A 22,453-nucleotide genomic window follows, 5' to 3' on the forward strand; every position below is an offset into this window, starting at 1 on the left:
CTCATGACTTGGTTTGGGCAGTCAAGTCTGGAATAATTCTAATTGGTTTGCCTCTGAATCTCACTTGGCCTTTGGTTTTTGTTGCCTTTAAGATTCTCTGCTTGGCTTCCACATTGGTCATTTTGACAGTTATGTGGTGTGGTCTCTGATCCTGTCTAAAGGGAGTTCTATAAGTTTCCTGGACCTGTGTATCGACCTCTTGCTCTATGCTTGGAAATTTTTCTGCTATTATTTCTTTAAAGATATTATTGATCCCTTTAGTTTCACCTTCTTTCCCCTTCTCTATTCCTATTATTCTTAGGTGAGCTCTCATAAATGGGCCCATATATCTTCAATGTCAGATTCCTGCTGTCTGATTTTTTTTCTAAGTTATAAATTATGTGTTCATATTTGGAGTGATCATCTTCTAGGAGTGAGATTCTATTCTCCATGTGGTCTAATTGATTGTTTATACTTTGAATTGAGGATTTACCTCAATGATCGCATCCTTTATCTCTTTTAGACTCTTTCTAAATTCTTTTTGAAGGTCCTGTATTATTTCTACAGTTATATTCCTAATTTGATCGTCTGGAGATCTCTGAATTTCTGTGTTATCAGGTTCTAATAATATGGGGTTGTGGACATTCATTGCTCTATTTTTATTCCTCTTTCCCATGATTTCAGAAGTTTGTGTATTCCCTGGATCACTACAACTCCACTTAGTGTGCTCTGTATCTTGAGTCTGCAGTAATCTCAGCTTCCACTGCTCCTTTACTGGGTTGTATCACAAAATCTCAGACCCAGGGAGTTAACTGAGACTGCTTGAGACCATGGGGGTGCCAGGCTGGGTGTTTTCCCATGGGGAGCTGCAACTAAGGTGTGTTATCTCTCCCACCACTACTCCTTCACTGGGTTGGATTGCAAAATCTCAGACCCAGGGAGATTATCAAAGCTGTGCAAGTCCCTGGGGGTGCAGTACAGGGATTTCTCCTTTGGGGGCCTCAATTTCACTCTCGGTTATAATACGCACTGATCTGGAGCTGTCACAGGCGCGGTGAACTCACTGTCACTGCTGGCAATATGGCACCGCTGCCACGCCCTCGGCTGTGAGGCTGGCGTATTTCTTTTCTGGTTTTGAGCTCTGTTTTGAGTCCCTGGAAGGCGTGAATAGCTTGGCCACTGGGAGTTTTAGATGTTTTTTGTGCTGAACGAATTGCTGAATTATACCCGAATGATCTGCAGCTGCTCACTTCAGCTCCTGTTTACCTTTCCTCTCTGGAGCCTGGTGCTGTGAGGCAATATGGTGCCAGCACAGCTCCACTGCTGCATTGCGGGCTTGATTTCTGGTCTCTGGTTGTTCTTCTAGTCTTTTTTTTCTCTTTCCCTAGTGTTTACACTTTTTATTCCTCTGCTGATAGCATTTTCTGGCTATGAAAAGTGCTGATTTTGTGGCAATAGAGATCGAGTTTTAGCAGGACTCATAAACGCTGCTTTCCTCGGTCGCCATCTTCCCGGAAGTCTTCACTCTAACTTTTCCAAAAGGCAGATCCCTGGTTACTACCCTGCTGCTAGAGGTGGCAACTCAGCCCTCTGGAGTACCACCTAGGGGTGGAGGATAGCAATGAGGACTACCTCTAGGAGCCTGCCTCAAGTGGGGAAAGACCATGCCTACCAATCAGACTGTGCCTTGCATGTGGCCAGGAGGGACACTGGAACAGTGCCCTTGGAAAAGCGGTGAGCCCCAGGTGCCTCAACACAGGGGGGCCACCTTTCCAGACCAGGCTCTGCCACTGGCCCTACTCGGCCTGGCCGAAGACTGACGGCTCCTGGATCCCTCAACCTCCATCCTCATTGCCAGCCCAGGGTAAGTCTCCAGGTAGTCGGCAAGCCAGTCTCCTTTTTGGTTGCCTGCTCAGTCCTTCTATCCTTTCAGGTTCCAGTGTTTCCTTTTCCAATCTCAGTATGGGGGATCGATGGCAAGCTCTACTGCCCACACACTACTCGCCCTCTCTTACAGGACAAAATTGCTCTGCCTAAAGCTGAGACCAGGTCTAACAAGGACTCCGCTTCAGTAGCCTCATGACAAATTCTCTTGTACAGTGTTGGGGCCCACTAAGCTTCATTTTTCTAAGCATAATTCTCTTTAATGTTTTTATTTTAGCAGGTCCACTCTTTTACATAGTATGATGCTCTCCCTCTTCGGATGCCAGACAACCATAAGTATTAAACTCTCAAAAATTTGTTACTGATGCTCCTGACCCAATAGCATGTTTTCTCAGGAAAAATATTGCTATCATATTAATAAATCTAGTGACAGTCTACCTCATATCTTGAAGGGCTCCAAGAGCCAGCAGCTGCTAGGCTCCTTCCCTTCTGGGCAAGGGCCAGTAGCTGATGGGCTCCTGCCTTTCCCAGGACTCACTCTCATGATTTGCCATTTTTTTTAATAGTTCCTTGTCTGTTAAAGTCTCCTTGAACGCACACCACCAAGCTGTCCAGGGTAACTTCCAACTCCCGCTGCAACCATTCTCCCACCTGCCCACTTCTGGAGGACCCGACCTCTCCCAACCAAGGGGGCCATCTACGATGCCCCCTGACAGCAGGAAGTAAAGATTTGAATCTCGCCCATTATCACCAAAAGGCCGGGATGATAAGTTGGGTCCCTCCCTCGTGTGATCTCGCAGCGGAACCCCGGAAGCCAGAAGCGGAGATATCACAAGACTCCAGGTGCCTCGAGACTCCAAACATCGTGATGCTACAGATGTCACCAGAGAATTGGCATGCCTATAAAACATTGGTTCCTCCGATCCGCCACGTGACTCAGCCAGCTGATCAGGACTATGCGCAACTCTCCAGACGCATGGCCCATCAGTCCCTTCCCCCACGGCCAGCTGACTCTCCGGAGGGGGCCGGGTCCAAATAAAAGAGCGGTCTCTGAAGAGGCGGTTGGTGTTTTTACCTCCCTCCTTAAACCCCCTAACTCTATTTTCAACTATTCACCCTCCTTCCAAAAAAATTCACTTAAAAATGCTGAAAATTGAAGAAGTCACTTCCGGGAAGATGGCGACCGAGAAAAGCAGGGCTTAAGAGCCCCGCTAACAACAAATCTCCATTACCACAAATTCAGCGCCTTTCAAAGCCAGAAAACAACATCACCAGAGAAACAAAAAAAATCACCAGGCTCCAGAGAGAAAGCGGACTGAGAACAGAGCCACAGAGGAGATCCTCACGCCGAGGACGCAGCTTCACGCCCGAGGACGCGGCAGCAGTGCCATACTACCGGCGGCAGCGGCGAATTCACTGGACGGCCACAGCAAGCCGAGGGGAGCCGCCAGGCGGGAACAGCCAGGCGGGATTTCTCGGCGCAGAGGGCATCTAAAGCTTCCAGTGGCTGAGCTCAGCACACGCTGCAGGGAAAAACACGCTGCAGGAAAAAAAAAACGCCAGCCCCATAGCCGAGGGCGTAGCAGCAGCGCCATATTGCCACCGGCAGCAACAGCACCAAATTCACCGAATTCAGTAGAGCTACATCTGCGTACTCAAGAACAGTGAGTCAAATTGTGGGCCACAGCGGAGAAATCCCAGTACTGTACTCACTGGGACTTGACCCAGTGGGAGAGGGGTGGTGGCAGTGATATCACACCATAGGAGAACGTGCAACCTGGCACCCCCCCCCCACAGTCTAAAGAGCCTCTATCGACTCTCTGGGTCGGAGACTCTGTGATACAACCCAGTAAAGGAGTAGTGGGGTCTGAGATACTACTGACTCGAGATCCAAAGCACCTTAAGTGAAGTCATAGTGACCCAAGGGAAGAACCCAGAGAAGGCACAAACTTCCAAAATCATGGGAAAGAGGAATAATACTGGAGCAATGAATGCTCACAACCCCACAACATCAGAACCCGATAAAACAGAAATTCAGAGATTTCTAGAAGATCAAATCAGGAAAATAACTGTAGAAATAATAGAGGTGCTTCGAAAAGAACTCAGAGAGAGCCAAAAAGAGATAAAGGATGCAATTAATGAAGTAAAGGCCTCAATTCAAAGCACAAACAACCGATTAGACCACATGGAGAACAGAATCTCGCTCTTAGAAGATGAGCAATCCAAAAATGAACGCATAGTTTCTAATCTAGAAAAAAATATCCGACAGCAGGAATCTGATATTGAAGAAATATGGGCCCATTTTAAGAGAGCTAACCTAAGAATAATTGGAATAGAGGAGGGAAAAGAAAGTGAAACCAAAGGGATCAACAATCTCTTCAAGGAAGTAATAGCAGAAAATTTTTCAGACATAGAGCAAGAGGTCGATACGCAGGTCCAGAAAACGTATAGAACTCCCTTTAGACAGGATCGGAGAAGAGGATCCCCACGTCACATAATTGTCAAAATGACCAATGTGGAAGCCAAGCAGAGAATCTTAAAGGCAACAAAAGCAAAGGGCCAAGTGACATTCAGAGGCAAACCAATTAGAATCACTCCAGACTTCCCAAACCAAGTTATGAGAGCCAGAAAGGCTTGGAGTAACATATTCCCAATTCTGAAAGAAAACAACTTCCAGCCAAAAATTTCCTACCCAGCAAAACTTTCTATCAAATTAGATGGAGAAATAAGAAGCTTCCATGACAAACAGAAACTGAAGGAATTTATGTCTTCAAAACCAGCACTAGAGAAAATACTCAAAGAGATTAACTACAAAGAAGAAATAGGTAACACACATCAGAACTAGAGAAACAAGATTTTCCATCCAACAGACAACTAAGATTGGTTATCTGTGGAGATTCATTATTTATGTTAGTCTTTTACCTATCTCTAAAGGGTATTGTTTGCCTTTATTGTTGTTAATTTTTAGGATTTCTAGTTGGAATATTAATATACCTTCAGATATAGCATTTGGAAATATTTTATCCCATTCTATTAGTAACTGTTAACTCTGCTTACATTGTCTTTGGATATACAATATGTTTTTTTATTTTTTAGGGAGTTTGTATACTCTTCTGTTGCCTGTGCCATTGAAATCATAACCAAGAAATCACTGCCAATTTCAATGTTGTGAGGTTTTATGACCCAGATTTTCTCCTAAAAGTTTATAGTCTTAAGATTTATATTTAGGTCTTTTATCTATTTTGAGTTAATATTTGTATATGGGATTAGGTAAGGGTCCAATTTTATTCTTTTCCATGTAACTATTATTTTTCAACAATATTTAGTTAAAAGATTATTATTCCCACCACCAAATGTTCGTGGAAACCTTGTCAAAAATAACTTGACAATATAGGGAAGAATTTAGCTCTAGGCTTTTATTTAACTCCAATGGTTTATATATCTGCCTTTAGAATAGTACTATACTGTTTCAATTATTGTAGCTTTATATGGTTTGAAATCAGAAAATATACATCTTCTAGCTTTGTTCTTTTTCAAGATCGTTGTGGGTACCTAGAGTCCATATTCCACATTAGGATAGATTTTTTTTCTGAAAAATAAATATATAAATATATGATAGTTTCACCTAAAAAATAGAAAAAATAGATTCTCTGGTAAGAAAGAAAGCAAAAAGAAATATTGAAATGTTATCTTTAAGTCATCAAAAGCTTGGTATCAGACAAATGAAACTGTTATGTGAGATTATCATTTTAAATTTTTGATAAATTGCTATAATACTAGATGTCAATCACTAAGCCAAGCATGGGAGGGAGGGATAGGGAGAGAATGGGGTGGGGATCGGGTGGGGGCTGACTGGGCGATGTGTGCATGTATGTCTACAAAAGTATGTATCCCACTATGATGTATGAATACAGTGCACCAATTAAAAATTTAAAAAAAATGCTGAAAATTACAGTAATGCTTATGATTACCAGAAACCCAAATTTACGTGTATACATAAAAGTTCTAGTTGTACAGTTTTTCAGCCACTGATGGTTACTTTACCTCATTAGTCATACTTCTTTTTGCTTCTTAAAAATTTATATATTAGCTGGGCATGGTGGCACATGCCTATAATCCCAATACTTGGGAGGCTGACACAGGAGTATCACATGTTTGAGGCTAGCCTCAGAGACTTGGTGAGGCTCCCAGTGAGACCCTGTTTCCAAATAAAAAAAATAAAAATGGGTTGGAGGTGAGCTGGGCATGGTGGCGCATGCTTGCAATCCCTGCACTTAGGAGGCTGAGACAGGAGGATTGCGCAGGTTAGAAGCCAGCCTCATCTGGCTTAAGAGACCCTGTTTCCAAATAAAATATAAAATCTGGGAGTGTAGCTCAGAGATAGAAGGCCCCTGGGTTCCATCCCCAGTACCACAAAAAAAAAAAAAAAAAAAAAAGGGGTTGGAGGTATATCTCAAAGGTAGAATACCCCTGAGTTCAATCCTAGTACCACAAAATTTTTATATATTTATTTTATTTATATATTGATTTTTGTACTGAGGATTGAACTCAGAGGCATTCTACCTCCAAGCTATGCCCCCAGCCCGATTTTATTTTTTATTTGGGAAAGGTCTTGCTAGGTTGCTGAGAGCCTCGCTATGTTGCCAACATTGGCTTTAAGCCTGTAATCCTCCTATCTCAGCCTCCCAAGTACTAAGATTACAAGCATGCGCCACCATGTCTGGCTATATATTTACTTTTTACTTACACTAATTTGATAATAGCTTTTTTTATATGAAGAAAAATAATTCTTCTGTAATTCTGGGTATGAAGCCCAGGGAATCATGTATACTGGGTAATCTAACTCTACCACTGAGCTCCACCCAGGAAAAATAAATGTTCAAGAAAAACGAAGATATGTAGCTGGGCATGGTGGCCTATGTCTGTACTCTCAGTTCTTGGGAGGCTGAGAAAGGAGGATCACAGAGCTGGGCGTGGTGGTGCATGCTTGTAATCCCAGCATTTGGGAGGCTGAGACTGGAGGATCGTGGTTTGTGGACAGCCTCAGCTACTTACTGAGGCCCTCTGCAACTCAGTGAGACCCTGTTTCAAAATTAAGAATAAAAAATTGGGCGGAGGGCGTAGCTCGGAGGTCAAATGCCTCTGAGTTCCATCCCCAGACACGCAAAAAAAAAAAAAAAAAAAAGAAAGGAGGATCACAGGTTCAAGGCCAGCCTAAGGAATTAATTGAGACCCTGTTTCAAAATAAAACATTAAAAGGAGCCAAGTGTGGTGGTACACACCTGTAATCCCAACACTTGGGAAGTTGAGACAGAAGGATTGTGGGTTTCTGACGAGCCTCAGCAATTTGGTGAGGTCCTCAGCAACTTAGTGATGCCTGTTTAAACATAAAAAATGAAATTGGTCTGGGAGTGTAGCTCAGAGGTAAAAGTTCCCAGGGTTCAATCCCCCAGTGTTTCTCTCCCAAAAGAAGATATCCCTATTTTTCTTTATCCTGTTTGATATTCAAAGATAGAAGGGATAACTTTGAAATGTTAATTTGATAGTAAATGTGAAAAAGAACATGGGGAAACAGGCATGCGCCACTGCCCCTCCGGCTCTGTTTGGCTTGAGTGGCCGGGGACTTGCTTCTCAGTTTTCATCCACTGCTGCTAATCCTTGCGAGTGGATGTCATAGACTAAGGAGGATGAGCTGGGCCCAGTGACACAGGCCTTTAATCCCAGCAACTCTGAAGGCTGAGGCAGGAGGATTGGAGGTTTGAAACCAGGCTCAGCAACTTAGTGAGACCACATCTCAAAATAAAAAATAAAAAATAAATGAAAAGAGGATGTAGTTCAGTGATGGAGTGCCCCTAGGTTTAACCCCCAGAACCAAAAACATAAAAATAATTAAATCAATAAATAATTAAAGCCGGGCGTGGTGGCACACGCTTGTAATCCCAGTGCTTGGGAAGCTGAGACAAGAGGATCCGGGTTTGTGTCCAGCCTCGGCTACTTAGTGAGGCCTTCTGCAACACTGTGAGACCCTGTTTCAAAATAAAGAATAAAAAGTCAGGCGTGGTGATGCATGTTTGTAATCCTAGCATTCGGGAGGCTGAGACAGGAGGAATGTGGTTCACAGCCAGTCTCAGCTACCTAGTGAGGACCTCCGCAATTCATTGAGACCCTATTTCAAAATAAAGAATAAAAAAATAGGGCTGGGGACATGGCTCAGAGGTAGAATCCCCCTGGGTTCAATCTCCAGTTCCGCAAACAACAACAACAAAAAAAGAAAAACCCTTAGGGTATCTCTCAGTGGCCCTGAGTTCCTGAGTTCAATCTTCAGTACTAGAGGGGGGAAAAAAACTAAGTGAACAAAGTTCTCCTTTTTTTTTTTTTTTCAGTACCAGGGGTAAAACCCTGAAACTCTGAGTTGCCCTTTGCAACTCAGTGAGACCCCGGTTTTTACATTCTACCTCCAAGCAATACTCCAAGCTCTATTTTTTATTCACATTCCCAGGCCTTTTTTTTTTTTTTTTTTTTTTTTTTTGCGGTCTGGGGATAGAACCTAGGGGCATTTGACCTCCGAGCTACACACCCTGCCCTAGTATTATTTTAAGACAGGTTCTCATTGATTTGTAAAGGGCCTCACTAAGTAGCTGAGGCTGTCCGAGAACTGTAATCCTCCTGTGTCAGTCTCCCAAGTAGGATTACCAACGTGTGCCACCACGCCCGGCTCTATTTTTATTTTTGAAACTGTTTCACTAGGTTAATGAGTGTCCCATTACTTGCTGAGGCTGTCCTCAAACCTGTGATCCTCCTGTCTTGGCCTCCCAAGTACTGGGATACAGGTGTGTACCACGATGCCTGCCCATAAAATTTTCAAGTCCAAGAATAATCCCTTTTGGTTTGATGCTCTTCCCTCTGGCCAATATAGTGGCATCCCGCCTTCTGGCCCACAGGCATCCAACTTTGCAGTGGGCCCCATCCCTTCAGCTCCATGGAACACCACCCGGCAGACTCTCCGCAAGGGCCACAAGGGCCACCTCATCACCTGCGGGGGGAGCAACAGCCCTGATGATCTGGAACCTTCGGTGGAATCCTCTTTTTACCAGGGATAAAGCAAGACTGTAGCCTCTTGTCCTGTTTCTTCTTTTTCCTTTAGTCCTGAGCTGTGCCCCCAGCCTTATTTTATTTTTATTTTGAAATGAGGTCATACGAAATTGCGGAGGACCTCATCAAATTGCTGAGGCTGGCTGTGAACCTGTGTTCCTACTGTTTTAGCTTCCCAAGTACTGGGATTACAAGCAAGCACCGCCATGCTAGGCTCCTAGCCTCTTTTTATTTTTTTATTTTTTATTTTTTGGTGGTACTGGGGGTGGAACCCAGAGGCTTCCTACCTCCGGGCTATACTCCCAGACTCATTTTATATTTTATTTAGAAACAGGGTCTCACTAAGTTGCTGAGAGCCTCACTAAGTAGCTGAGGCTGGCTTCGAACCTGTGTGATCCTCCTGTCTCAGCCTCCCAAGCACTGGGATTACAAGCGTGCACCACCATGCCCAGCTTGCCTCTTTTTATTTTGAAACAAGGTCTTACTAAGTTGCTGAGGACCTCTCTAGATTGCTAAGGCTGGCTTCAAAATGGTGATTTCAGAGCTGGGCGTGGCGGCACACACTTGTAATCCCCGCATTTGGGAGGCTGAGACCAGAGGATGGTGGTTTTTGGCCAGCCTCAGCTACTTAGTGAGGCCCTTTGTAACAAAATGAGACTGTTTCAAAATAAAGAATAAGCTGAGCGTGGTGGCACACATTTGTAATCCCAGCATTTGGGAGGCTGAAACCGGAGGATTGTGGTTCACGTACAGCCTCAGCTACTTAGTGAGGCCCTTTTCAACTCAGTGAGACCCGGTTTCAAAATAAGGAATAAAAAAAATAGGGCAGGGGGTGTAGTTCAGAGGTCAAATGCCCCTGGGTTCCATCCCCAGACCTGCAAAAAATAAATAAATAAATAAATAAATAAATAAATAAATAAAAATAAAAATAGGGCTGGAATGCCCCTGGGCTCCATCTCCAGTACCACTAAATAAATAAATAAATAAATAAATAAATAAATAAATAATTGTGATTTCAGCCTTCCACATACTGAGATTACAGGGAGTGCTATCGTGCCTGGCTCTGCAAAAGATTTTAATAGACAATCACAACACATGTAGTAGATAGTACAGCTTTCTGCTGAAAAGCTAGCATACATAGGTATAAATCCCATGTCTCACAAATAGCCTCAAAATAGACCTTTAATTTCTTCAGTTCCCAGAGACAAACATTTAAGACATAATTACAGGCTTGGATTTCTTAAGCAAGCCTCAAGAGGAACACTGCCAGAGAAACAGTGGTGAGTGATAGAAACTACAGGTGCATACAGTATTTCCCTTTCCATCTGGCATGGAACCTTGCAGGCTGGACAGAAATATGGTAGGGCAGTGGGTAGGGGAGAAGGCAGAGGTTCCTTGGCCATTAGCCCCCTTTTTTCGGGATATAGAATTCCTTTGTTGCCGTATAGTTCTTGGTTAGCCTGGGCACCATCGCTATGGGGGGATCTCATGCAACTTTATTCCTTTGAAGTAGTAAATAAGCCACAGAGACCATTTCATCCTGAGTGAATGCACCCCAACAGTGCAAACACACACGCACACACACACTAGACTCTTGGCCTTCAGTCACAGTTTTATAAATAGTGAAAGTCTGTTTACAATTTTCCCTTGGGTTTTGTTGGTAATATATTACTCAGTTTTTTTTTCTTCCAAATAAGTCTAAACCATTCTTCATAGAAAGAACATAAGACAGGAACTGCTTTCTTCCTGGTGTATTATCCCACCCACCTACCCTTTGCTGAAAGCACCTGCCTTCCACTCTCCACACTGACTGTATGCCTCGGGCATCCTTACTGTCTAGGCTTTCCTGCCTGGTGTGTTGAGACCATGGTGTGATTTTACCTGTGTGTGTGTGTGTGTGTGTGTGTGTTTGGGGGGTGTTGAGGATTGAGCCCAGGGGCATTCTATCTCCGAGGTACACTCCCAGCCCTATTTTATTTATTTTTTTTATTTGGAAACAAGGTCTTGCTAAGTTGCTGAGAGCCTCCCTAAGTTGCTGAGACTGGCCAAGAACCTGCAGTTCTCCTCTTTCAGCCTTCCAACTACTGGGAGTACAGGTGTGCTCCACCATACCCTGCTCAATTTTACCTTTTATTTCTTAAAATCTCATCAGTTGTCCCACTGCACAAGGTCTCTAGGCCCTGATTCTTTCAAACAATGACTAAAGGTGGGTGTGGTAGCTCTGGCCTATAGTCCCGTAGTTGGGAAGCTGAGATAGGAGGATCACAGGTTCAAAGCCAAGTCATTCAAGCCCAAGAATCGCTAACTGATAAGATTTAATGTGCTTGTTTATTAAAATACAACTGAGTACCTACTATGTGTTAGGCATTGTGCAGATGCTGGAAACAACAGGGAATAAGCCAGATAAGGTTCTCCTCAATTTGTTTCTTAGCCCAGAGGTTTCTGACTTTTAATAATGAACATTTGGCTTAAGACAAAGAATCAGGTTCCATATTTCCCTGGGTGGCGGCGGGAAGGTTCTCCCAATATCCTGAAATCACACAACATATTCCACTTACTCCTAAGTGGGGTTGGATTAGAACCATCAAGGACTAGATTAATTGTCATTTTCTTGGGTCTTTGCCAGGCTCCAGCAAAACAATGCCTTTCTGTGGACTGTGTTCAGTCACAGGTGAGAAAGGTCCAGGAGCCAAGGCGCTGGCCAGCATGACAGCCCAGGCCGCCACTCACCTGTTCCTCCGGACTGACAGAAAAGCCAGGCGTGGAAAAGGAAGCCAATCCACACAGTCGATGCGTCCAAATGGACAGTTAGCTTCCCCGACTAGCGGTAGCCTTGCTCCTTCAGAACTTTTCCAATTGCAGTTTCAATAGACTCCCGGCTTATTTCCCTCCAGGATACACTTTGGTTCCTAGGGAGAGTAATGATATTATGACAGCAATTAAAGAAAAACAGTTTTTTTTTTTCCTGTAGAAACTGTTTCAAAATCTTTAGACCCTCTCCCTTAGAAAAACTCAAATGTAAGTCTAAGTATCATTACTGCTTTCATCTTCATAATACCTTTAAAGAACAAAAAACAAAAACAAAAAGCCAGGCGTGGTGGCACATGCTTATAATCCCCGCACTTAGGAGGCGGAGACAGGAGGATCGCGCTGGTTCGATAGCCAGCCTTGCTGGCTTAAGAGACCCTGTTTCCACATAAAAAAGTTAAAAAATAGGTCTGGGAGTGTAGCCCGTGGGAGTGTAGCCCGGAGGTAGAAGGGCTTCCAGGAACCCCAGTACCACCAAAAAAAAAAAAAAAGTTGTTGCTTTGCTTTCTCTAATTTGAACCAGGATTCTGGATTATGTTGCTGTGGAGTTGTTTTGAGTATCTCCACAACACCACTTTAAACTCCCTAGAGGCAGGCCCTTATCTTCAACTCCCACCACCACCTCCCCCCAGGCCCAGCGACCTAAGCCATGCAGGGTAAAGAATGTCTAGTGGGGGAAAGAGATAAACAGCCAGGCAAGCAAATAAATAATTAGAAGTTGTGATTGGTGCTGGGCAGGGAAGGAACAGCAGCAAGGTGTGAGAAAGAATTCCTGGGAGTGAGAAGGGAGGCAGAATCCACTGATACACTGAGTTGAAAATTTGTAAGTCTGTGACTCAGTAACTCCAGTACTGGAACGACTCTTTAATGTCCAGGACAAAGCCAGGCGGGGTGGCGCACGCTTGTAATCCCAGCATTCGGGAGGCTGAGACCGGAGGATCGTGGTTCGCGGACAGCTACTTAGTGAGGCCCTCTGCAACTCAGTGAGACCTGGTTTCAAAATAAAGAATAAAAAAATAGGGCAGGAGGTGTAGCTCGGAGGTTGAATGCCCCTGGGTTCCATCCCCAGTAGCTCAAAAAATTTTAATAAGACCATGTTTCAAAATAAAAAATAACACAAAGGGCTAGAGGTGTAGCTTAGAGGTAGAGTGCCCCGGAGTTCAGTCCTCAGTCAGTCACCCCCCCTCCAACTCACACACACAAAGGCTTGAACACTGGGTGCTCGGCTCTATCAATGGTAGTCTCCCCTATAACGCTGGGCGATGACTCTTAACTCCCATTTCACAGACAAGGAGCAGAAGCTACGGGGTCCTTCTGAGGTTCTTGCGGGACCATTCTTGGGGCTCGGCCTCTCTGCAGGTCACCTGCACAAACCTCCAGTTCTGCTTGCACTAGGGAATATTTGCTTAGCCCACGAATATTTATTGAGTGCCTACTGTGTACCCGGTCGTCCATCTAAGTAGCCTTGGGATTAAAAAGATAAACAGGGCACAGTGTTGCATTCCAGGAAGGAGATCCTCGAAGAGTGACAACCCAGGTAAACAAATGGTTCCAGGACCTGCCTGGGAGGGCGGCTGGAGGAGACTGAGCGGAGCTGGAGCTGGCTGGCGGGGTCTCTCCGGCCCCGGCGTTTGCCCGGAGTGTGCGGTCCGGGCGCCGCTGGACTTCGCCCTGCGGCCCTGGCCGCGGCCGGGGAGCGGGGCGCCCGGGCGAGCGCGGGTGGGGCGAGGGTCCCTCGGCCGCGCCCTCCGCCCGCCGCCGTCCTCCGGGCCCCGCGGGGCGGGCGCGGGGCGGAGCCCGAGGGGCGGGAGGGGCGGCCGGAGAAAGGCGGCGGCGCCCCCTCCCTGCAGAGCGCCTCCGCCTCCCGCGCAGGGCACCCGCCCGCGCCCGGTCGGACCTCGGCCCGCTCCCGCCGGCCGCGGAGCTCCGGACAGCCAGGTGGGCGAGGGCCCAGCCGGGAAGATGAACGGCGGCGCCAAGGCCGAGAAGGAGAACAGCCCGGGCGAGGCCAACCTGCAGGAGGAGGAGGTACGGCGGGGCGGGGCCGGGGGCCGGGGTCCGGGTCGGGGCCGGGGTCCGGGCCGGGGTCGCTCCGGCTCTGCCCGCGCCGCCCCGCGCGACTCCGAGGACTTTGGGGCACTTTTGTGAGTATGGTGGTCAGCTTTGTTCGCCGGGGTTTGGAAGCGGGGTGACCGCCGAGGGTCGGCCGGGGTCAGCGCCGCCCCGCGCCGGGACCGGGGTGGGTGGGGGTCGCGGGGGCCGGGGAGGCCGGCAGCCCCGGGGGCGCCTCGGTCCCGCCCGCTCGGCCGGCAGAGCCCTCGGTGCGGCGGGCTGGCTTAGTGGGTCGCCCGGCGGCCGCGCTCCCCGGGGAGCCGAGACCCCCGCCCGGCCCGGGCTTTGGCTGGTCACCTACGGGCGGGCGGGGATCGAGACCCGGCCGCCCCCCGGGGCCGGTGCGGGTGCTCTTACGCCCCGCTGCCGAGGCTGGCGGCGCACGCGGCGCGTCCCGGGCGGCCGAAGTTGGGCTGCGGCATCCCTCCCGCGGAAAGTAGTTAGTGGAGGCGAGGAGCGGGGCGCGGGCGGGAGAGGAGCTCGGAGCCGAAGTTTCAGAACTTTGCAGGTCGGATTTTTGTGGTGTCTTATCAGATGGCTTTGTTCCCGCGGGCACTTATCTGGAGTCCAAGAAACAGGACTTCCCTTCCTTTTTAAGATCCCACGAGTTAAGCTGTTTCACCGCCCAGGCTGACTGCAAAGCCCTCTCGCGGGCGCTGCGTCTCAGTACAGGGGCGCACTCCAGGGCGGCGACCCCAACGCGCTGGGGTGGTGGCATCGCCGAGGTACCGCGGAGCGCCGACTGAAATTCCGAGAGTTAAACCAAACAATGCCCAGGAATTCTTTAATACAGTCCAGACCTCCGTGCATTATCCGTTTGTAAAGTGGGGACCGTTTAAACGGGAAAAGTAAAGGAGAGACCTAAAGCCATGCCATACAATGCAAAATAAACATAAGATTTTACTCTTTTTTTTTTTTTTACGGTACTAAGGATGGAACCCAGGGGCATTCTACCTTCCAGCTACACCCCCAGCCCCATTTTTTATTCTTTATTTTGTAACGGGGTCTCCCCGAGTTGCAGAGGGCCTCGCTAAGTAGCTGAGGCTGTCTGTGAATCGCGATCCTCCTGTCTCAGCTTCCCGTTGCTGGGATTACCAGCGTGCGCCACCACGCCCGGCTAAAATTTTAGTCTTCACACAGTTGTATGGTAGCGTAAACGAGAATTGCAGGAAACCAAAAAGTGCCTTCTACTTGGAGAAATTACCTATTTTATTATCAAGTATTATTTTGAAAAGTGTTTTTTCTTTTTCTTTTTTTTTCCCTTTCTCTTTTTTGTACTGGGGATTAAATGCAAGAGCATGCTCACACACCCCCAGCCTTTTTTTTTCTTTTTTTTCTTTTTTTTTTTTTTGCGGTGTTGGAGATTGAACCCAGGGGCATTCTACCTCTGAGCTACACCCTCAGCCTGATTTTTTTTAAATTCTTTATATTGAAACAGGGTCTCAATAAATTTCAGAGGGCCTCACTAATTAGCCGAGGTTGGCCGCAAACCCGAATCCTTTTGTTTTAGCTTCCCAAATACTGAGATTACCAGCGTGCGCCACCACGCCCGGCTCCCCCCAGCCTTTTTTATATATTATTTTGAAACAGAATCTACCTAAGTTGCTGAGGGGCTTACCAAATTGCTGAGTCTGGCCTCGAAACTGCAATCCTCCTGTCTCAGTTTCCCAAGTGCTGGGATTACAGGCATAAAGGCCACCGTGCCCTGCAAAAGTGTTGTTTAAACGTTGCTTCTGTTGTCATTGTTGTTTGGTAACTAGTGTAGGAATATCACTGATATTTCTTTCTCAAAGGGATGGAGACTTGAATTGTAAGTTTACCTTTTTCTTGAACCTTCTCGGCTGCTTTGCAATTTATTTTCCCTGACTATTTAAAATTTTAGAAATGATGACAGCTTACTTTTTTAGGAAATGCTATATTTAACTAATTCATTTTCCATATCAAGATAATCATTGCTTCGGAACCCTATTTCAGTTAGATTGAAAATACCCTAACTTCTAAGGATAAAAGAATGTCTTTACATGCAACCTTTTTTCTCCACTTGCCCAGCTGAGACTGGGAAAATTTATTTTTTATTTATTTTATTTTTGAAGATTTAAAGAAGTTTTTTTAAAAAGATAGAAATACAGAAGATAGTTACAGCCCCATGCCATTCTGGCATGGGGGGGGTGTTCAAATGAATGCCTCACCCTTTTAATTTTTTTGCGGGTCTGGGGATGGAACCCAGGGGCATTTGACCTCTGAACTACACCCCCTACCCTATTTTTTGTATTTAGTTTGAAACCGGGTCTCACTGAGTTGCAGAGGGCCTCACTAAGTAGCTGAGGCTGTCTGTGAACCGCGATCCTCTGGGTCTCAGCCTCCTGAATGCTGGGATTACAAGCGTGCGCCACCACGCCCGGCTTTGAGACTGGGAAAATTTAATCAGAACAACCAGTCTTTTTGTTGTTGTTGTTGTTTTGTTTTGTTTTGGTAGTAGCAAAATAGACTGTGTGTGTAGATGCAGGAAATAAAAATCTTGTATGCTGTATTTGTATGTTTGTATGTACACCAAGACATACCCACTTAACTTGAAGTTATGCAAAATCATACTTTCTCTTGAACCCTCTCTCTCTGTTGACTGCCTCCCCCCACCAATGTGCGTGAGGTTGTATGTAGTCAGCGATTGTACTTACGGCCATCAGGCTGAAGTTCCTGCCTCTTTCTTGTCCTGGCCTTTTTAGGTAGGAATGGCGAGCGGCACTCATCAATGTCACTATTTTTAGCAAGACACTTGCTATGTAAAAAATAAGACAGATAGGAAGATTTCAGAACTCAAGGTGGAATGTACACTCCAGATACTCCATGTTAGAAAATCAGGCGAAGAAAGCTGGCCTGAACTATTCAGGCAATTTTGCCCTAATTCTCTGTTTTGGGCTTATATTATTGTTTCTGAGTAACGGCTAGATTTTTTTTTTCTAACCCAAAAAGTTACAAGTGAAATAAATATGGCATTTATTAATGTGCTGGGCATTATACTAGACCCTTCTTCTGCCACCCGGCACTTCAACAGTTTGCCGTCCAACACCTTTTAAAGCCTCGGCAGTGGATCCCAGGAAACCGAACACACATATCACCTGGACAGGGAAAAAGTGTTTTGTTGTCATTTTTTTTTTTTTTTTCCGGTACTGGAGATGGAACCCAGGGGCATTCTACCTCCAAGCTACACCCCCTGCCATATTTTTTATTCTTTATTTTGAAACAGGGTCTCACTGAGTTGCAGAGGGCCTGCCTCACTAAGGAGCTGAGGCTGTCCGCAAACTGCGATCCTCCTGTCCCAGCCTCCGGAATGCTGGGATGACAAGCGTGCCCACCACGCCCGGCTTTTGTTGTCCTTTCCGGTGCTTTTGTTGTCCTTTCCGGTGGCCATTGAGCTGGCTGGAAAGATGAGGCTAATCATAATTAAGAGAAAATTGTCTGATTTCATTGATCTCCTGGGTGGTTTAGGCTTTCTACAATATTGGAGAAATCAAGCTTTCTTCCTTTCTGGTTTTGAAGAGTTCCTTTTTGTTGTCCACGGTGTTTTAACCCTGTTTGAGAGTTTCTCATGCCCTGTAATAATGGTGTTGAAGTGCTGTTTTGGATCTAGTGGTAGAGAATGGATGACCAGGATTTAGGAGAATTTTTGCAGTTTTTTAAGGTTGGAATTTTTGGGGAATTTGTGCAAAACATGTACTTCTGCTTTGAACAGCACTTAAAACTTTTGAGGAAAATGTTTTTAGGATTGGTTAGGCAACTGCATAAGAGAGATAATACATCTGGATTTCTGTTTTACACGTGTGCTCCTATGCAAGTTATTGTGTAAAAGAAAACATTGTCAAAATCATCCTGGAATCTGAAATTTATTAAGGTTTCTATATATATATATGAAGAGGGTGTCAGGTCATTTTTTTGCATACTTTTACAATTAGTAATTCCTAGAATTTGTCTCTAATTTATGATCGGATTTTATAGTTAATTATTTGTCTTCTGATTAGGACTTCCTGTCTTAGAGAAATAATTTACTTGCTGGCCACTGAATTTTCAAAGTAGAAATTTCATTTTTGGAAATCAAATAAATATGTAACTGGGCTATAGTTTTAGTTTTATCTTATTCATATCAGTTGGTAACTTTAGTGCTTATATCACTTCTATTGGGCATTTTATTATGTTGAAGTAGTTATATTTGAAGGACAAGTCGGTACAGTCATAGCAGTGCAAGGAGAAATTAGAGAAGCAAAAAACTTAGCGCTATTATATATTGATTGGGAAGATGTTTGGCAGATGTTGGGCAGAAGCCACAGAAAGTCAGATCTTCAGAGGTTCACACAGAGTTTAACTTCACATTCCTTTCTTCTTTTAAAGTGCTTAGTATACTTGGGAGACTGAGACAGAAGGATCACAGGTTTGAGGCCAGCCTCAGCTAATTAGTGAGGCCCTCCGCAACTTAGTGAGACCCTGTTTCAAAACAGAATTAAAAAATAGGGCTGAGGGTATAGCTCCGAGGTAGAATGCCTCTGGGTTCCAATCCTAGTACTGCAAATAAGTAAGTAAATAAATAAATAAATAAATAAGGCTGTGGATATAACTCGGAGGTATAATGCCCCTGTGTTTAATCCCTGATACCACAAAAAAAATTAAAGCGTTTAGTAAATTGGGCATGGTGACACACACTTGTAATATTAGTAATTGGAAGGCTGAGACAGGAGGATAACAGGTTCGAACCCAGCCTCAGAAACTTATACCCTTTGCAACTTAGTGAGACTCTTGTTTCAAAATAAAAAATAGGGCTGGGGGGTCTAACTCAGAGGTAGAATGCCCCTGGGTAACATCCTCAGGACCATAAAAATAAATGAATAATAAATAAATAAATAAAAATAAATAAATATAAAATCGGGCTGGGGGTGTAGTTTGGAGGTAGAATGCCCCTAAATTCCATCCCCAGACCCCCCCCCCACGTGCTTAGTAATTTTGCCAAAATACTGAGATTGTAAAGAAAACTGGCTTTTATAATTGGCACAGAGAAAGAATAAGGTCGGTGACATGGCTACCTCAGCATTTCATTGAGCATTAAGGCTGGTCTCCATGAGGAAGGTACAGAAGGGGCGTATATACTTTGAACCAGGCTTGTAGTCCCTGTTATTGCAAAGCAAAACGAATACAATAAACTTACATTTCAGCCATAGAATAGGATTTGGTTACAGTGATTTGGATGAAAATGTAATGACCTCAGAGAGGAACGATGCTCTAAGACCGCTGTCAGTATTGCTTGTGGGGAGGGAGGGTCCTGGGGATTGAATCCAGGGGCATACCTTGAAGTTACACCCCACCTGTGTTTATTTTTATTTATTTTTTATTTTGAATCACGGTCTCGCTAAATTGCTGAGGCGGCCTTCAAACCTGCAATCTTCTTGTCTCAGCCTCCCAAGTACTGGGATTAAAGAGTGAGCCAGCACGCCGGGCCTGTTTACATTTTTCTAAAGATGCTGTGTGTGTGTGTGTGTGTGTGTGTGTGTGTGTGTGTGTGTGTTACGGAGGTGGAATCCAGGGGCATTCTACCTCCAAACTACACCCCCAGCCATATTTTTTTATTTTTCATTTTGAAACAGTGTCTCACCGAGTTGCAAAGAGCCTTACTAAGTAGCTGAGGCTGCCCTTTAACCGCAACACTCCTGTTTCGGCCTCCCAAATGCTGGGATTACAAGCATGTGCCACCACACCTGGCTTAAAGATGCATTATACATGGGTATTGTTTGGTCACATTTAGGAGTGTGTGTGTGTGTGTGTGTGTGTGTGGTGTGCTGGGAATTGAACCCAAAATCATTCTACCTTTGAGCTACACCCCAGATCTATTTTGTTTTATTTTGAAACAGGGTCTCACAAAGTTGCTGAGAGCCTCACAAAGGTTGCTGAGCGCCTCACTAAATTGCTGAGGCTGACTTTGAACTTGTGATTACCTGTCTCAGCCTCAAGTACTAGGATTGCAAATGTGCACCACCACACCCAGCTCACACTTAGATTTGCTGGAATTAGGTCTTCTCTTAGCCTTTATGATATTTATCTCATTCCTTTCTCCTGGACCATTTTAGCATCACTTAAAACTGTGTGTGTGTGTGTGTGTGTGTGTGTGTGTGTGTGTGTGAGAGAGAGAGAGAGAGAGAGAGAGAGAGAGAGAGAGACAGACAGACAGACAGACACTAAAGTAAGTGCTGAGGCTGGTCTCAAATCTGCAATCCTCCTGTCTCAGCCTCTAAAGTACTGGGATTAGCCGGGCCTGTTGGTGCACGCTTAGGAGGCTGAGAACAGAATCGCGGCTCGTGGCCCTCGTGGCCAGCCTCAGCTACTTAGTGAGGCCCTCCGCAACTTAGTGAGACCCTGTTTCAAAATAAAGAATAAAAAAATAGGGCAGGGGTGTAGCTCAGAGGTTAAATGCCCCTGGATCTGCAAATAAAATAAATAAATAAATAAATAAATAAATAAATAAATAAAGTACTGGGATTATAGGCATCCCTTACTATGCCCGACTTCTCTTATTCTAATGCCCTTCCTCAGCCCATTCTTCTACCTGTACTGCTGGGTCTTCGGATATCTTAAATCCTATAGTGCTACTCCAGTCCCCACAAAATAAAGCCCAGACTGGACCTCAGGATTGCCTTAGCCTACCTCTGTCCTGTGCGAACCATTTGCTTCAGCTTCTTCAGCTGATTGAGCCGAGCTGTTCCCACAGCAGGATTCCCCCTGGATGTCCTGCTCTACAGAGTTGTTTTCCCTCAGAATTCTAGGAGTTACTTTGTTATCTCCATTTAACTCCTGAATCATCACCTTCTTTCATGTCCTTTATTCACTCCTACACAATGTCAGTACTACAGCATCACCACACACACACACACACACGCACACACACACACACTTCTTTATAAATACAAAACTTGTAGGCACATAGGACATACAGGTTGGTCTTACTAAGTTGCTGAAGCTGGCCTCAAGCCTGCAATCTTCAGCCTCTCAAGTGCTGGGGTTACAGGCATGCACCGCCACATCCAGCTGAGTTTTTATAGATAAGTTGTAAAGAAGCAGCCACTTGTTTGATGTCGCAGGTCCCTTGACCATTGGGGACTTACAGGATTCATGGAAGGACCCACTGGGAAATGAGCTGCCACCTGTCATCAGTGCGGGCACTGGAGGGAGGGCACAGGAGAGCGCACCTGGTCTGTCAGACAGCCTCAGGGATGTGGGGCTGCTTGTCTGTGGCACTGGCCGAGGCACCCACTGCTGGGTTGTCAGGATAGGAGTTTGGCTTCTGCTTGTAAAACTCCATTTGACCTCTGGCCGGGCACGTTCAACAACCTTGGTTAGGTGGAAGCGCAGGGAGCTCCCTGTGTTCCCAAACAAGACTCAGCGACAGGCACTTTGGAATGTTTGTGTTGGTTTCATTTGGCACCTTAGTGTCTGCCCCGGGGTAGTGAAAGGGAATGCAAGCTCCCCTTGAACAGTGCTTGCTTTGCTCAAGGAAAAAACTTGGGAAGGAATGAGGAGAATGAAGCTTAATAGCTGCCCCGAAGTGGCTGCAGAGCTCAGTGGGCTGGAAGCCACCCCGCCAGGTATTTAAATTGATGCATTGTTGATAGAGGATGGCAGTGCCAGGCCCCTGGAGGGGATGAGCCTATTTGTGTGGATAACCTGTATATAACTTCCCACACTCACATCCCTATCTCTTGTACATCCGGAGAATGTTTTAAATAACTTCATTGCATAGGGTGTGTATTTGGGGGATGGGGAAAGAGGATGAGAGAGGTGCTTGACCTGGCCCTTAACTCACTGAATAAAGTTGCCCAGCCAGTCATAGTGGTGTATTCCTGCACACCCAGTACTTGGGAGACCGAGACAGGAGGATCACAGGTTCACAGCCAACCTCAGCAACTTAGGTCCTGTGCAATTTAGTGAGACCCCATTTTTAAAACAAGTCAGGCATGGTGGCACATGCTTGTAATCCCAGTACTTGGGCGGCTGAGACAGAAGGTTTGCGGGTTTGAGGACAGCCCCAGCAAGTAGTGAGACTCTCAGCGGACGAGTGAGACCTGTTTCAAAAATAAAAGTAAAATAGAGATGGGGATGTAGCTTGGAGGTAGGAGGACTCTAGGTTCAATCCCCACTACCACACACACACACACAAAAGAGAGAGGGAGAGAGAGAGAGAGAGAGAGAGAGAGAGAGAGAGAGAGAGAGAGAGAAAGAAGAAGAAGAAGAAGAAGGAGGAGGAGGAGGAGGAGGAGGAGGAGGAGGAGGAGGAGGAGGAGGAGGAGGAGAGAGGAGAGGAGAGGCTCTAGAGGAGAGGAGTTGCAGGCATGTACCACCTCCCCAGGCTTGGACCCTCACTCATTTACTGGGGAGGCAGCTGAGGTGCTCTAAGGTTCAGTTAATTGAACTGGACCTTTATATGAGGGTTCTGGGGATGCCAGGATGTAGGGTACTTAAGTCACTTATAGTTTATGGGGATGGCCCTGTGCAAACAAACAGGTACAATAAAACCTGGTGCTAAGGTTGAGCCAATTATTTGAGT

The 22,453-nt window shown here is 45.7% G+C and overlaps 1 protein-coding gene across 2 annotated transcripts in view; it reads left to right on the forward strand.

Moving 5' to 3' along the window:
* Positions 1-13,633: 13,633 nt before the first annotated feature.
* RBPMS (RNA binding protein, mRNA processing factor) overlaps positions 13,634-22,453 on the forward strand; it is a gene marked incomplete at its 3' end in the record, with an annotated part of 210,385 nt that continues 201,565 nt past the window's right edge. For both annotated transcript variants that reach the window (XM_080710173.1, XM_080710172.1), the window contains exon 1: positions 13,634-13,791. In XM_080710173.1, the coding sequence (XP_080566299.1) occupies positions 13,726-13,791 (66 nt within the window). In that variant the 5' untranslated portion in view covers positions 13,634-13,725. The remainder of the gene's footprint in view (positions 13,792-22,453) is intronic.

This window comes from Muscardinus avellanarius (genome assembly GCF_963383645.1).
Source record: "Muscardinus avellanarius genome assembly, chromosome: 14".
Taxonomy (NCBI): domain Eukaryota; kingdom Metazoa; phylum Chordata; class Mammalia; order Rodentia; family Gliridae; genus Muscardinus; species Muscardinus avellanarius.